The sequence below is a fragment of the Pleurodeles waltl genome, chromosome 12 (genome assembly GCF_031143425.1).
Source record: "Pleurodeles waltl isolate 20211129_DDA chromosome 12, aPleWal1.hap1.20221129, whole genome shotgun sequence".
Taxonomy (NCBI): Eukaryota; Metazoa; Chordata; class Amphibia; order Caudata; family Salamandridae; genus Pleurodeles; species Pleurodeles waltl.
In genome coordinates, this window is record NC_090451.1 from 555,041,655 (window position 1) to 555,058,596 (window position 16,942).

The 16,942-nt window shown below is 43.1% G+C and overlaps 1 protein-coding gene across 2 annotated transcripts in view; it reads right to left on the minus strand.

Moving 5' to 3' along the window:
* Positions 1-292: 292 nt before the first annotated feature.
* The window catches only part of MLKL (mixed lineage kinase domain like pseudokinase), a 391,400-nt gene continuing 374,750 nt past the window's right edge, over positions 293-16,942 (minus strand). For both annotated transcript variants that reach the window (XM_069217629.1, XM_069217630.1), the window contains exons 10-11: positions 3,773-3,913; positions 293-1,973 (exon numbers count right to left, since the gene is read on the minus strand). In XM_069217629.1, the coding sequence (XP_069073730.1) occupies positions 1,912-1,973; positions 3,773-3,913 (203 nt within the window). In that variant the 3' untranslated portion in view covers positions 293-1,911. The remainder of the gene's footprint in view (positions 1,974-3,772; positions 3,914-16,942) is intronic.

Consider the following 16,942-nt stretch of genomic DNA (forward strand, 5'->3'; position numbering starts at 1 on the left):
TACGTAGGAAAAAAAACAGACGTGTGCAATACAATTTGAAAACAAATACAGAGTGGACTTGCAGTTTCCGATCAATCAATGAGTTGTGCACACCTTTGGAAGAGGTAGTGGACATGTCTCTGAGAATGTACAGGCTAACAAAGCCACAGCCATAATCCAAGCCTCTCTGGAAAGCCGCAGTAATTGTAGTCACAACTGTCTCTTACAACTTCCACTTAAGCACATGAAAGGTCAATAGGGCTGTACTACTTTTATCTTACATATTCTTAGAAAGCAGCACTTGAATAGCATATATCATAATAAGCTTTATTTGTCCTCATGTAAAACAATAAATCCTTTAAAAAGATGGCTCTAGTGAACTTCAACCTCAAGACTAGAAGAAATCCTACATATATGAAGGGTCATCCCCACGTTATCTACCCATGTATTCAATTTACCAGTCATCTACAGTGTTGTGGTTTTACGTACAAGCAGGGTCAGTACTTCCAAACTGACAGGTAAGGCAGGAGGCTTAGGACAGCACCAGTGGTGGGACAAATGATCAAAGATAATTCAAAATATGATAGCGGATAAAATGCTATTTTGACTGGAACACAGAAAATCCTAATAATATTCCCTTGTAGACAGGATTCGTCCCTATATAATTTGCTACATGAAGTAAACTAATATGTGTGTAAGGCAGTAACGTTTCTTTGTTCTTAGAGGGAGAGTCTTCTTAGCTACACAGTATGAATTTAAATGGTAGAGGGAACCCTTGGAATTCATCACTGCAACAGTCAGTCAGGATCAAATGTAATAGCCTACAACAGACAAGGCTGACACGAAGCTCTCTTTACCCGAACTACACCTTAGTGGTGCCAAGCCCTGTGGAAATCATAAGATAAAAATGTCCATATGTGTAACACAGAACATTTGTATATTGTGTTAAAGGACAACACACTTTTAAAAAATACATTTTCATAAATTTCTAAAGTACACCTTACTGTGAACGGAAAAACATGAGAAACACAGATCTTAAATTAGCCAATTGGACTAATTTCGCATCAGTCTTGAAATTTGTGTGTGGAGGAAAAAGGCAGTCTCCAATAATCTTCAGTAACCAAAAGCACAAAGTTCAATGACTTTCGAAGTAGCTGGTGATGAGAGAGTATGGGATCAGAGAAGGGGAGCCTGGAGTCATTGCGATCACAGTGAGAGGGTCCTAAAGAGACTGACCAAGCTGAGACAGTGCTCCGAACAAGGGGGGGCCTAAAGCAACCTGTGGAACTGTTTGCATGTATAAAAAACTATTGTGTAGATAAACTGACCTGAGTGAGCATTTCATGAGCAGAGCGACAGAAGGGGAAGGTGAAGCAACAGGGAGTCCTAGAACTCAGATCCCTATAAAGTGAAGCTGGAGCTACTGAGGAACTGCAAACTGTAATCACAGTTCAGAGACTGGAGCGATTAACAAACTCAAGACTGTGATCAGAGTGAAAGGAACCTGCAGCAGTGAACGAATCCAGACTATGATAGGAGCCTGAAGCAAATTAGAAATCCTCGACTAAAATCAGACTGAAATCAGAGTCAGGGTTACAAAGATGAGCTGAGCGGCCTCAGCCTAGGATTAACGTGGAAGGCACTCATGGCATATGGGAAATTGTAGTCCATGGCCTACGGTCAGGTTAATTAGGAGAGAGTGAGTGAGGATGAGGTAGACAAGACGGCAGGTCCAGACCATGATAAAGTAGCACCAGACAATGTTCCACGTTGTGAAGAAGCCAGTGGCTGAGTAACCCCAGGGAATGTTCTGCATTGTGAAGAATCCAATGGCTGAGGAACACCAGAAAATGTTCCACACTGTGAATAACCCTGTGACTAACGAGTCACATGTTTGCATTTCAAGAAGTTGGAGGTTTATTGAAATGAATCCTATGACGTTGTCTCCTCACGGTACATCTTGTTCACGATCGATGCCAGTGTGTCCACAATAACTAGAAAAGATTACAGCAGAACATGTTAATCAACACTGTGAGAAGAGTTGTTCTAAATAAAGTATATCTAAGCATCAAATACTCCAGATGATGACCCGAATGTACATTTGAACAATTACATGAAAACTGCCAAAGACTTCCAGAAATTCAGACCGTAGGCAGTCCATTGCATAAACTGCATGTTACATACATCTCCTTCCATGTCCACGCTCCAACATAATGCACCGCAACTCACTCCACACACCCCCCAATGTACACCTTTCCACATATGCACCAGCACACCGACATGCACTACCCTGGAGAGACGTGTATTTATTCTGTGTGCACGGGGAAGTGTTCGGAACTGCTGCTTGTGCTGTTCAACTTTGTGTATGTGAAGGACACGTACGCTGCAGCCAAACATGCTCTAGGTTTTGTTTGTGAGGACGCATGCACTGGTGCTACTTGTGTTGTACCAAGTATGCGTGTGGGACGATGCGTGCAGTGCTGCAATCTGAGCTATACATATTTTGTGTTTGCAACCTGACCTGCACCTGCACTTTGTGTTAGAAAGACATGCATTACTGCTGCCCATGCTGCCCCAGTTCTGTTGTTAGTAAAGCTTGGGAAACATCGCCCTGCAATAGGAAAGTCAAAACAAATAACACTGTTAATTCTTTAATAATTTCAGAAAGAAAACTGCCGCATCTCAGAAGACCAATATGCTGTACAAATGTGCCAGTGTTTTCTGAGTAAGTGTATAAAGGAGGAGGTCATACTGCATCGAAAAGCTTTAATGTGGCCCTCAAAGAGCCGTAAATGTGAAAAAAACACATCTGGCTGTTCACCATAATTACACTGTAAAAGCAAGAAACACGCGTTTTTTCACACTGTTGTTGAAAGGTAAAGAGGGTCAAGGTGCAGAGGGTGGTCAGGGTGGGTGTTTAATGGCAAGCTATTTCTCCAATCTGGGTGAGAGGGGGTTTATGGAGAGGGTGGTGACACGTAGCCAGGTATTTTTTGTATTTGGGCAGCTGGGATAAGGGATGGCGATTTTCTGTGTAGCTCCTCATATTCCTCTGCCCCAGTGTGGCTACTGAAAGTGGAGGTCAGATGCTCGAGGGGGCATATCCAACATAAAATTGTACATGGGTTGATAATGAATAAGTGGGATGTTTTTTCGCCTCGAGGCAATGTTGTGTGACATCATGCACAACTAGAGCTTAATGTCACCCAGAATTCCTAGGTGAAAAAAAAACATTATTCACTGATACCCATTATTTACGTTTATCCTTAATTACCGTATTAGTGGAATCATGTATTACAAGGAAAACATACCACCAACTGTACTTAACAAGGATATTGGAAGTTACCTAGTACTTTTATGACTATATGAAGATATTGGACAATGGCCCGTACTTGTAGTTGTTCATGAACGCATTGATGATTGGCCTTACAAGGATGATATACAGTTGGAGATGCTTTACCATAAAGTGAGTCACTCACACCCAGTACTGATTTAGCAAAGAAAAAATGATAGTGTGTCAATTAAACAAAAAAACTTCGAATACACTATCTGACACTCCTCTAGTTTCGGACACAGAATGGTAGAGTTATCATTTTGTGCCACTGAAGGGCTGTGGTATACCAGGACTTTCAACTTGGTTGTTTCATCATTTTCCGTCAGTTAAAGTTACCTGACGTATTGATTTATGCTAAATCTGTACTTCCCAGATTTTAGATTGTCACTACAACATATTGAGCATATTGGGAAACCCTCCCTTCCATCCCCAGAAAGATCTCCCCCTTTCCAAGAGTACCTCCAGCAGAGGGGCGTTGGGTAGGATCGTAAGCTCGGCACTGGTCGATGAGTTCCTGTAGATCCGAAGGGCAGTCTGATGGAAGAGGCTCTTGGTATTTTTCCAATCCAACCTTCTCAAGGATCATTTCCGGGGTAAAGCCTGCGGAGGGGGAAGAGGACGAGGAGGGGGAGAGCACAGGAGGCAGTGAAAGTCATGCTCCAGCAACCTAACAATACATAATCTCCCGTAGCTCAGCTACTAATTCCACCAGACAGTGCACAAATTCACATATTCCCTCTCCCACTAAAGATCACACACCTACCTCTCATGTATTTAATTCACCACATGAACCTGCAGTAAATGCTTGATATGATTTCCTTAAGAGTGCAAAACTAAAATCCAACACCCCCCACCTCCCCATCTCCCATAAATACCAACCCTGTGTTCCAGAGTAGCAACGCAACAACACCTCCTCAGGGGTATTACGTGCAATAAAAATACAATTATATTACGATATAATGTTTAACCCATACTAACTCTAAACACCCGAACACTTAGTGGTCAGACAATCAATCGTGGTTCATACAAGCTGCCTAATAAATCCACATTATGGCTTGACACTCTTACGCTCACATAAGACAAAACCTGTAAGGGTCATGTCCATCACACAGCACTATACCAGCCCACAGCAATAAACCATGTATCACCAACTGAATGGGCACTGAAGAACTGATAATATCTTCCACATGCCACTGGTCAACACAGTATTTTTAATGCAGTCCACCACTCCTGGTTCTAACAAGCACATACTACGACCTGCTTCTTGACACCTCACAATGACAATCAGCTATGGACTATTAATAAGTCTATCCAATCAGACCTCACCACACCACAATTTCTCCCTTTAACCCATGCCTACTCAGGACCATAAACTTTTAACAAAATATCTCAAAATGGATAGGCCAGTGCAGTAACCAGTTAAGTAAACTATGAACATAAGAAATACTACAAAGGGACTTCCACAGCCACTCAAAGCAGCCAGCTTATTAAAAAAACATAAACCGGAGTGCCTGTCTCTCACACATCTTCTTCCTTCACACTGCGTCTCATAACAAGATAACCGCACTTCGTCTGTCTTCACACGCAACGTGGAAACACTTACCACATAGGATCAAAACAAAAACAACACACTTACAACCACACACCCTACATGGGGTAGTGTGCTACCCATGCAGCAAGAGCTTCAGAGCCCCACATAGGAGCAGTAAGCGCCATATAATTGTTACAGTAGATTACCTGTAGAGTAGTCACCCAGGGTGAGATGTGGAGAGCAACAGGCAGAACAACAGAGATGGTAATACTTAAGAGTATGAGACAGGGAAGAAGACGCATGTGTATGAATAGCGAGAAAGATAGCGCCAGAGAAAGAATATGATGTGTGGAGAATAAGACAGTTTGAGAGACCAAATAAGAGCCTGAGAGCTTAAAAGAAAGGGAGAACAAATGTAAAAGTGGGAGGGAGAGAAAATGAGTGAGACAACATGGGAGAACGCAGGAGAGAGCAAGTGAATCCTACTGCGAGAGAATGAGTTGACGTGAAAGACAGAGTCCAAAAAGGTGAGAGGGAGTGACAGAGGAGGAAGAAAGTGAATTCCTTTTTTACAGGCTTGACGTCAGGTTACTAATTAGGTCTGGCTGAAGACAGTTTTAACTGCTCACCAATGCATACACTACAAAATGAGCTGTAGCCTCAAGAAGGCTGGGAGAGTTAAACAATTACTAGTGGGAAATTCCATCCTTTTTAGATAAGTAAACTGAGTACCATTACATTGGGTAATAGTTATTACCCCGATTAATATTCCTTCTCACCACAGGCTACTACTTTTCCACACTTCCCTTGCACCGCCAATATGTACTTATATATGTACAGGAAACTGGAAAGGAGGGGAGGGTTATTATCATAGGAGGGGGTAAAAAAACTAGTAGGCGGCTTAAGAAACATTCGGGCTTCTGGAGTAGGATAGCTTCCTGTCAGAGGCCTGGGACAAGAAGGACTATGAATCAGGGTAATGGAGATTACTAGTAGGTAATTGAACCATTGTATTTATTCACCAAGTTAAAGGTGCTAGTGCCATGCAGCACCACTATGGTGCATAATAAACAAAAGGGGCAAAAACACTGGAATCGCAAAAAAAGTGTAGGTTGCACAGAGGTATGTCATAAAAAGCTTATTTATATTTGGGTTGCACAGAGGTATTGCACAAAAAGCCTGTGTACTTGTATTCAAGCCTGTTTTTGCAAGCGTTAGCATTATTATGCCACATATGTTGTCTTTGCCAGTGGTTATGTGATATAGTGCTTCAGACAGCACTTCTGTTATTTTAAGCCCTCTAAGAAACAGGTATGAATATTACCAGTAAGTACCCCTCATTCTTTGTCTTCCTTTTCCCAGACCTAACATTAAGAGAAAACACCAAGCGCAAAGAAATGCAAAAATATCTGCTGCAGTAATGTTCAATGAACAAACCAACAATTTACACCATTGCTGATTTCAAAACAGCTGAATCAAAATAGTCTTCAAGCAAATCAAGCCTGTAATGTTTCAGAAAATAAGGTGTGAAGTTCAGGTGGCTGCTCAACATATCTCCTGGATAGAACCCAAATCCATCTCTGCCCAGGACACTGAAACCGCTCTGGTTGATCTACTTTGAATGAAAGAGGGAACCAACTCTCCCAAAGACCTATATGCTTGAGAGATAGATAGCCTGTTTGACCCAGTTGCTAATGGGAGCTTCTTTACCGTTATTGACCGATCCACAGGAAATTAAAAGTGAGGAGGAAAGTCAAAACTCCTTTGTTCAATCAAGATACATTATTAAAGACCTCTTTACATCTAGGCACAAAGGAAACTTGGGATCTGAATCAGAAAACACAAGTAAGAAATGTCTATGAAAATGGAAATGAAAATCAACCTTAAGAAAAAAAATTGATATCTAGTTCAAAACTACTTGAGCTCGGAAAAAAACCCACAGAAAACATACCATTGAAGCTTCCAATTTACCCACTTTCTTGGCTGAAGTTATAACCACCAGGAAAACTGCCTTAGTTAAAAGCCGGGAAAATTCCATCTGTCCCAGGGATTCAAACGGTTGTTGATGGAAACCCATCAGAACAAGGGAAAGATCCTAAGAAGATATTAAATCCTAAACTGCTGGATTTCACATGAGAAACCTCTTCAACAATCGAACCACCAAAGGAGCAATTGTAGCCAGATCATTTCACACACTTTAAACGCTTTTATAGCTGCCAATGAGTGGCTATAGTTGACGGAGTCAAGGCTTTTAAAAACCCCTCTATAGAAACTCCAGAATTCGAAAAGGATCTATTACGGATGCATCAATACCCTTTGAGAAACACCATTTAGGGAAAGAATTCCAATTTTTCTTGTAAGAACAGGGATGTGGAATTCCTATCGCCCGACGCCCGGGACATCTTGTTTGGGGTCAAGGGCAACAAGTTTTTATGTTTACTTTGTCCTTGGGAGAAGTAGGCCCAACCCTCTGCAGCACAAACCCTTTGGCTGCCTGTTTACAGAGAGTGGAACTCTCTGCAGTTGAGGTAATATGTTTCCAAAAGATAATGCTGTTCGAACTTGTATTTATGGTTCATTATTTGAAATCCTTCATTATTAGGGTGAGTGCTGTAAATAAATGTTTTAAGGTCACACTTCACTACTGACGTTGGTTCCAGTGCAAAAAAAAAAAAACGTGTATGCACATGTTTGAAAAGTTTAGGCTATGAGGCTAAGTATAATGCTCCCAGAATGCTCTCTGATTAGATGCAAATGAAGTGTCATTTAGTAAAATGTGTTGGTGCATGCTAGTATTTCCCAAAAATATTTCTAATGGAGAATCAGTGTAATCATTTTCAACACGATTATGGGAAGCATGAAAATAAACAAACACTGACAAAGCCAACTGATCTGACATATTTTTATAAGTCTTTTAGTTTCATCAATGCGTGTCTTGTTTTGACATGGCTTTTGTAACACTTTATTGTTGTGGGAGCTATCAGGCCCTCAACACTGTAACAAACACTGGCAAAAAAAAAACCAAAACATTTTTGAACTCTAAAAGCACACGTTGCCACCAGTGGCATAACAAAGCCCCCGCAGCCGCCCTCCTGGGGGCTCCTTCAGCACCTGGCCTGAGTGAGTCTGGAGAGGGGGCTCCTCCATGTTCTTTTCAAAGGGGCACCCTCCAGTTTCGTTACGTCACTGATTGCCACTGTAGTTCCTGACACTGAACAAAACTACTTTGTGTGCCAATATGCTCCTTGTGGAAGAGCAGAATGCGATCGCTCACAGTAAAGCCAGCCGAAAGAGAGAGAAATAGAAGTTTAATAAAAAACAAAATGTTTTGTTAACACCAGACCTAATTAGGGACCAAGACCCACATGTAGGTAGCTTTTTGCATGTGGCAAACAGCGACTTTCGCTGTTTGTGGCGTGCAAAAAGCACATTGCGATGCACAAACCCAGTTTTGCGATTCGGTAACCTGGTTACCGAATCGCAAAACAGGTTTGCGACTTGCAATTAGGAAGGGGTGTTCCCTTCCTAATTGCGACTCGCAGTGCAATGTAGGATTGTTTTGTGACCGCGAACGCGGGCGCAAACCAATCGCAGTTTGCACCCATTTCAAATGGGTGCTAACACTTTCGCTAAAGGGAAGGGGTCCCCAAGGGACCCCTTCCCCATTGTGAATGTCACTGTAAAAAAAATTTCAGAGCAGGCAGTGGTCCTGCGGAACACTGCCTGCTCTGAAAAAATGAAACAAAAACGTTTCATTTTTCGTTTTTGTAATGCATCTCGTTTTCCTTTAAGGAAAACGGACTGCATTACAAAAAAAACAAAAAAACTGCTTTATTAAAAAGCAGTCACAGACATGGTGGTCTGCTGTCTCCAGCAGGCCACCATCCCTGTGAGGGCCGCCATTCGCAAGGGGGTCGCAAATTGCGACCCACCTCATGATTATTCATGAGGTGGGCATTTGCGAAGCCCTTGCTAATCACAGATGGTGTCTGGGACACCATCCTACATTCGGATTTGCGACTCGCAAATTGCGAGTCTCTCTGACTCGCAATTTGCGGGTCGCAAATCTGAACCTACTGACATGTGGCCCCAAATTCTTAAAGAAAGTCAGAAAAGTGCACCCATGGTATATGTCGTACCCCTATAAAATATTTGTGAACTGTATTTTAGCATGGGTAAATACGATGTGTAGATTTGCTCATGTGAAAATCTATTGAGCATTTGCAAGTTAATTTTCCCTCCAGCAACTTTCTTCCCAACCCTGGAAGAAGTTCTAATTCTGCCATTGTCAGGAGTAAATGTCCAACCTTTCTTATTATGGGAAAATATTAGAGAGAAGCTGGTGAAAATCTTTAAAACATGCAGGTTAGTAGGTTTGCAGACTCAAAGGAATTCCAGCCCTGGAACTATTGCTTACTGCTTCCTCCAGCCCCAGTATGCAGATCTGCAGAATGGTGGAAAAATAAGGAAATTGCTACAGTAGGGATTGAAACTGCAAGTATTCAAGCCCTACTAAGGTAGTAGCCCTGGCATAATCAGAGACGCTATTATCAGAGCTCTTACATAATGAGATTGCTGCCATAAATTGTCGCCACACTACATGGCACCAAAGGGACAAGTAGATCTTTTTACAGGACAAGTAGATTTGAGAAGCAACCTGTCCCCTGGACAAGTAGATATTTTAATAAATTCCACACCCCTGAAGAACATAAAGTGGATTGCTTTCAAGACAACTGAGTGTCTAAAGCAACGGAACTTGAACAGCCCATGTTCTCGAGATCTAACCGCTCATTAGCCAAGCTGTCAACCTGAGATGAGTTAACTGATGAAAAGGCAACAGTGGGAATTGGAGAGCAATCAGCTACACTGAGAGGTGGAGATGTTGACCTCCCAACATGAACATCACAAAGGAAGACCATGGCGTTTTGGCAAGAATGGAGCATACCCTGTGGCCAGGGAACTGAAAGTGCCTCCACCCCCCAAGACTATGGAGACCATACCTCCAAGCAGAATAGTGAAAGCACATGGTTGTGAGGGGCTGCAAAGAGGTCTACCAAAGGGGTCCTGAAATGCAATCATATCCGACTAAATTCCTGCCAACAAATACCAGTTTACTGAAGATGGAATATTCCAGCTCTGGCTGTCCGCTTGAAAATTCAGGGACATTTGAACGTAAACCCCCCAGAGCAAGTAGATGGAGCTCTGCACGGGAAAAGATCAGTTTTTCTAGATGATTCAAGGCCCTGGACCTTTTATCACTCTAGGGATTGAGATAGCACCTTGTCACCTGATTGTGGACTCTCACCAAGACATTCCTGCCATCTAGGTGGGGAGCAAAGGCCTGAAGTGCCTGCCACAACACCACCAGTTCCTTCCGATTGGATGAATGTAGCGTGTCTGCCAAGGACCCTTCAATTCCAATTACCCTGGAGTGGCTTCCAAACCTCACGGACTTGCATCAGTGGTTAACTGGACTGGAGTTGGATACCTCAATGGAACCCCACTGACAAGCTGGATTCCACCAAACACCACTGCAGTTTTGGGACCATACCAGGGACACGAGAATGAGGTGAATGTATTTTCTAGATTCTGGTGCCCAGTAGAATATGATAGTCCAAGTTTTGATATGATAATAAGCCCACTGGACTATGGCAGTTGTTGCTGCCAACAGGTCGTGAACTCATAACTAAACACAGGCAGTAACAGACAGCAGAGTCAGTAACTGAGAAATTATGGGATGAATCACCATAATTATTTTAAGTAGCATAAACACAATACCCTGGAGAGTGTTGATCTGTGTCCCAATGAAGGTCTTCTCTTGGGTTGGGCGAAGCCTGACCATCCACCCTGAGCACTAAGAACTGGACAGAATAAATCTCTATCCCCTGTGGCCCAAGGGAAGAGGAATTACTGGCTCGTTTTCCACCAATGCTTGTATTCCCAATTGCATTGCTTGAGCTTTGGAACTGTCTCTTGGTAATGGCGTAGGTATGAAATGGTGACAAGGGTGCTCTTGGTTGAAAGGTATTTTGTATTCATCCTTCACTAATTGAAGTACACAACGGTCTGTGATAAACTCTGTCCATTGGAGATACAACAGCTTTAACCTTGATACAACAGTCAGCTAGTCTGACAGATCCTGGCCACTAGAACCACTGAGTTGGGTCTTGGCAGCAAACATCTCCTAACCAGGGGCTTGGCCACAAAAGAAAGAATAACTTTTTTCCTGTGAAGTCTGAGGAGGGCACCTAAACATAAACAACTTCCTCCCTGAATTGAATTTAAATTGTTGCAGAACCCTTTCCTCTTTTGCTGCCTTTTTCAATATATCATCCATGTCAGGTCCAATTAATTTCAGATCTGTGAACGGCAATTATTGAACTATGGTCCTCTGATTAACCTCAATTTTTCAGGATTTCATCCACAGCAGCCGAAGGAGCAGATTCATTTAGGCTTCACCCCTACATGTCACAGAAGCAATATATAGATGACTCTATATACTCTGTGTGCCTTAACTTTATTAATGTAAAGTGAAGCACCAAAAACATATTAGAGAGGTGTATTCACTGTAGACGCTAGAGATTTATATACGTGTGTTCTAATATTTAGCTTCACATGAAGATTTGTAGTTCTCATTTACGTTTACATTTGTTTTTCAAGATACACTGCATTTATTGAAAGTACATTGCATATGTAATTATTAATTCAAATATTTATGGCTTACATTAAGTCTTCTTTATGCATGCACATAAAAACGTGTATGCGAAGTGCACACTGAAAATAATTCACTAAAGTTAGCTTAACTAGGCCTTCATTTCTTAACATGAAAAGCGATTTTCCTTGCTCTGCATGCTTTTTTTCATTGCAGGTACATTTTCATGGTTTTATGGCCAGAGAAAGGAATATTATTTATTAGAGACAGTGAGGTATGAGAAGAGAAATCTTGGCAAGAACAGGACAATGTAATGAGCCGAAGAAGCCTCCTATTCATAGTGTATCAGGAACAAGGATGCACAAGGTTAACTTGGTCGTTTGAACTCTGTGGGTTGGGAAAATCAACGGATGTTGCAGATGTACATTGTGAGAAAGAGATGTCATTGGGATTTTGGTGACACGTTAAGAGATAAGGATGTTTCTGGAGTTTTCTCGCCTCAAATTAGTGTTCACATTGTTAGACGGTTCGGCAGATTCCCTTTTGACTTTGAGAGGTACAGACACTTCTGCTTCCTTTTGTCCTTGCGACTGTGTAGCTTCATGCTAAACTATGACTTCATGTTTCAGTTTTCATTATGCTGACACCTTCCTTTTTTTACTCCAGAATCCTTTGAGCCCTCTATTCTAAACATTACCATTCTAACTTAGAGCCCAGATTAGATAACCCTTAAATCTGTTCGTGTTTAGAAAGGGTGATCCAAATTTCTTTAAGGAACAACAATTTCTGTTTCTTAGCATCTGTATTGCTGTGACTGTATTCTTTATATGCCTTATGCTACTGAGACTGAACCTATTCCGACGATTTAGTTTGCTGGTTCTAATTCTGTACCTTTATAATATGATCTTGATATGCATCTATATCGGATTGATTACTAATTTGTAATAAACCTACTAAACTTTACATACCCTGGTCCTCATTGTGGCCAAATGGGCTGCACAAAAGTTAAATCGTAAATTTGTTAACTCCCTTGTTTCCTAGTCAACTAAAAAGATCCATCGGATGAAGACTGACCTCCACTTCAATGTGCCCTCTGCACCTGCTGCAGCACCACACAGGCTATCAAATGAAGCATCTAATGGAAATATGGCCACCAACTCCATCTTACCCAACAGAACAGACAGATCCTTATTCTCCTGAATACATTCAAAGAGAGTCTTTCAAAAGCACCTGAGATGCATAGGCTGAGTAAGTGTTTGTGCTCAGCACAAAATCAGATGCAGCGTAGGACCATTTTAAAGTGGTTGCAACATTGCGATTCACCACATCATGAAGAGTGGAGTCCTCCGAGGCAAGAATAGAAGTGGATGCCATAGACGCAAGAATAGTATTAACATTTGGTGTCTGGGGGAAGTCTTTCTCAATGTACCTGAGTAATAAGTAAGAAACCATGGACCTAAACCTTTATCCGGATCCTTCTACTCTTTAGACACCAAGGGGGTCATTCCGACCCCGGCGGTCAAGGACCGCCGGGTCCGGGGATGCGGGAGCACCGCCAACAGGCTGGCGGTGCTCCTCAGGACATTCTGACCGCGGCGGTTCAGCCGCGGTCAGAACAGGAAAACCGGCGGTCTCCCGCCGGTTTTCCGCTGTCCTGCAGAATCCTCCATGGCGGCGCAGCTTGCTGCGCCGCCATGGGGATTCTGACACCCCATACCGCCATCCTGTTCCTGGCGGGTCGCCCGCCAGGAACAGGATGGCGGTATGGAGTGTTGTGGGGCCCCCGTAAGAGGGCCCTACTTTGTATTTCAGTGTCTGCTTTGCAGACACTGAAATACGCGACGGGTGCCACTGCACCCGTCGCACATACCCACTCCGCCGGCTCCATTCGGAGCCGGCTTCCTCGTGGGGAGGGGTTTCCCGCTGGGCTGGCGGGCGGCCTTCTGGCGGTCGCCCGCCAGCCCAGCGGGAAAGCCAGAATGGCCTCCGCGGTCTTTCGACCGCGGAGCGGCCATATGGCGGCTCCCTCCAGGCGGGCGGCTCCCGCCGCCCGCGGGGGTCAGAATGACCCCCCCAAGTGCCATATTTACGTGAAAGTCACACAGTGCAGCAAGTCTCCTTACTGCGCTGCGCTACATGACAGGGAAAGTGCAGGAATGTGACATATTTAAAAGAATATGGAACATTCCTGTCTGTGTCCCTGTGCTTGCACCGTTTTGGCTGCCTAGAAGTGCAAGGATACCTGCGTTAAAAGGAGGATGGATTTTGTGCAGGAAGGGACACCACCCTGCACAAAAACAATCCCCTGAGGCATTTCCCACTATGTGTGCTGCAAAATTCCCAGGTCTACCACTTTTGGTAAATCTGTGAATGCATCAAAATCCATGTGTGTGTTTTTTATTTTTTTAATGATCTTTATTGAGTTTTCTTGGACCATCAGTTACATATCGAATGCGAAAACATAAGATGTTTAGTTCAAATGCTCAGAAACAACAGCATAACAATGCGTGACCCCCACATCCCTCATCCCATACTTGTGCGAGACTCATCACTTTACCATAATCAGAGACGACAGTACAACAGCAGTACAACAGTGTTTTTCTGTATTTTGGGTAAGGACAGTATGAGGCAACTGATCATTAGGTTCCGTGGTATTCTGAAGATCAGCGATCACAGCCCTCCATGCCTGGACATCATCTTCTAGTTTATCATCATAATGAACATGTTTCATTCGAACCTCCTCTGCCGTTGCCCATTCTATGAAATCTCCAAGCCAGTCAGCATATTCAGCGGGGGTGCAGGTGGGATGTCACATCTATCCATTTTATGGCTATATGGCGCTTTGCTAACTTGATGTCCAGTAGGGCAAATTTCCTGCTGAGGTTCTTACCAGAAAATCCATGGGTGTTGTGTGGGATCACCCACGCAACACCCATGGAACAACTCCCTGGTGCAGAGTAACGCAGCACAGTGATTTGCAGTGTTGTATTTCTCTGGAGTTATCAAGCCACTCAGAGCCATTCAAGGTGGCCTTGTGTGGCTTCATAAATCGCATTTTGGGCTTACGCTGGGCATGCACCACGTCGTGTGTGCAGGAGCGATACAACCCCACTCATAATTATGCCCCTATATCCTTTATATCATCCTCACTGTCATATTGTGAGTAAAACTCTTCCTCTTGATGGGTCTTAGCCTCAAACCCCAGTGTTTCTGTAATGTGGACAAGGTGGACACCTTGCACATATTTCCCCTTTTGTTCTTCCTCAGGATCCTCCTCCTCATCTCTAGGGTGATTTGCCCTAGGCTCAGCCAGTGCAGAATGTACTGTCTCTTTAATTAGGGATTGAAGATCAGTTTGAGCGATCTGTATCATCTCATACTTATTCCCTGGTTGCAGCACCCCATAATGATTATTTCCTTGAGCTTTCCTGCCCTCCATAGTGATACAAGGAAGCAAAATGCTAGAGCAGTGTCCTGTCTATTTAAATAATTCCCTGGCAACGAGCTCCCATCAACCGTGAGAGCTCATTACCATAAATTAAGCGTTACCTCGTGTAGTGATTCTGGCGTGCAGTCATCAAAGTTCAGAATTCTGCTACGCGGCTCCAGACTATGATGCAATGAGAAATTAGCACTAAAATGCAATGTGAAATGCTCCCCGTCCCAGCCCAGCATCAGGGACAGGGGAGCAAATAAAAGTGACATTGGAAACAGGGTGCTTGAATAGCAATCACACTTTGCATGTAAATAGCAATTATTTTTCACTTGACTCACAATGTTGTTGGGGAACACGACAGGCACGAGGCTACCTCTCAAAACCAAATATTTTTTGCAAGATAAGAACAGGCCCTATTTAACTCCCTGTGAGTGAGACACTCCTATGATGAGGAAGAACCAACAAACCAACTCCACTATTAAAGAGAAAAACATATTATAACTTATTTAGGTTTGTGGATATATGTGTTCTACTTGTAGGTCACTATGTCAAGTTTAGAGGCATGGAAACATTTAACCTCTCGGAGGAGTTTAATAGTCCTTTACATTAGTTGACAGTATGATTAAATTTACTCAGATATTCCATGATGCCAGTGTGAGCAGTGTGGTAGAGTTTCTCTATCTTCTATTGTTGGCTCTCCAGAGATTTGGAGCTTGTCTTGCTTCCTACTGAAGACGATTTCTATTCTGCTCACTGATTGCCGTGTCTCACTACTTTCATAGTCGCAATCCATGAGATTAATGCCGCTGCTTCTCCTGTCATGCAGTGCTTAATTTGATCAAATGGTTTCAAGTGGGGCCCACCGGCACACAAATACATTAAGGATTCTACAAAGGCAGTTTTGGAGTTTAATGCAACCAATACAATGCTTGAAGGCCACGAAGAAGAAATAATCCTTAGAACTCATCCAAAATTGCCTTTGATACTCTCCATTCCATTGTTGTTGAATTAGGCTAACCCACATAAACCAATGGCTGAACGGGGCTGACCCAAAGCCTGCCTCTGTATCCTTTGGTTTCGCTCAACGAGAAAAGCTGTAGCTGTGCCTGACCTAAAAACAATCATCATTATTATGCTAATGGCTACAAGTAAGAATTGCACTGACATGGTAACGTGTTCAGAAATGTCTGTATAGAAACAGACATTGCTCTCGCCGCCAGTATAACAATGTGCTACGAGTGCTGCACTGCACCAGTAGAATACTAATCCAACTAGCAATGCACTGCATCCTAATTGCAGAATCCCACTACACTGTATCAATCATGACATTAACCCACAACACTATATGATCTTCTAGGGATGCTAATACATCATGCTACACTGCCTCTTATGGGCACTAACTCACCATGAAACACAGCATTTCACGGACACTCACAGGCTGCACTGGGTCCAAGGGAAACTTTTCCGCATACTGCATTGCTAGTGGAACCAAACCACCACCCTGCAAGGCATCCTACCAGTCACACTTATTGTATTGTGGTGTTGTGTCTCGTGAGTATGTATGATGCAACCTTTTGGGATCCTGGAGGACTCCATAGCATGATGACGTAGGTGTTAGAATGTTGTTGAAGTGAAAGCAAAGTTAGAAGGTGGTGTTTGCGGTTACACAATGAAGAGTAAAGACGTGTACTACATAGCTCCAAGTGTGGCATATTCATTGGTGGGTACCCAGGCTGGGGAGGACGCTACAACTCATGATGATATAGGGAATAAGTAACCCAAAGATTGACAGTGCTCTCCTTGGGAGTTTGTATGTGCCACGTGTGCCTCATTGATGTGCAGAATTGACAGTTGGCATATGTGGACTCAAAACGCCACTCCAGCCGATGTGAAGCAATTGACAATAAAGAAGTCTACGCATCACTGGTCAAAATACCACATTCAAGGCCATACAGAAAGGTACCATGCAACTGCACAAATAAAGTTACACACTGCACAGAGTGATACTGC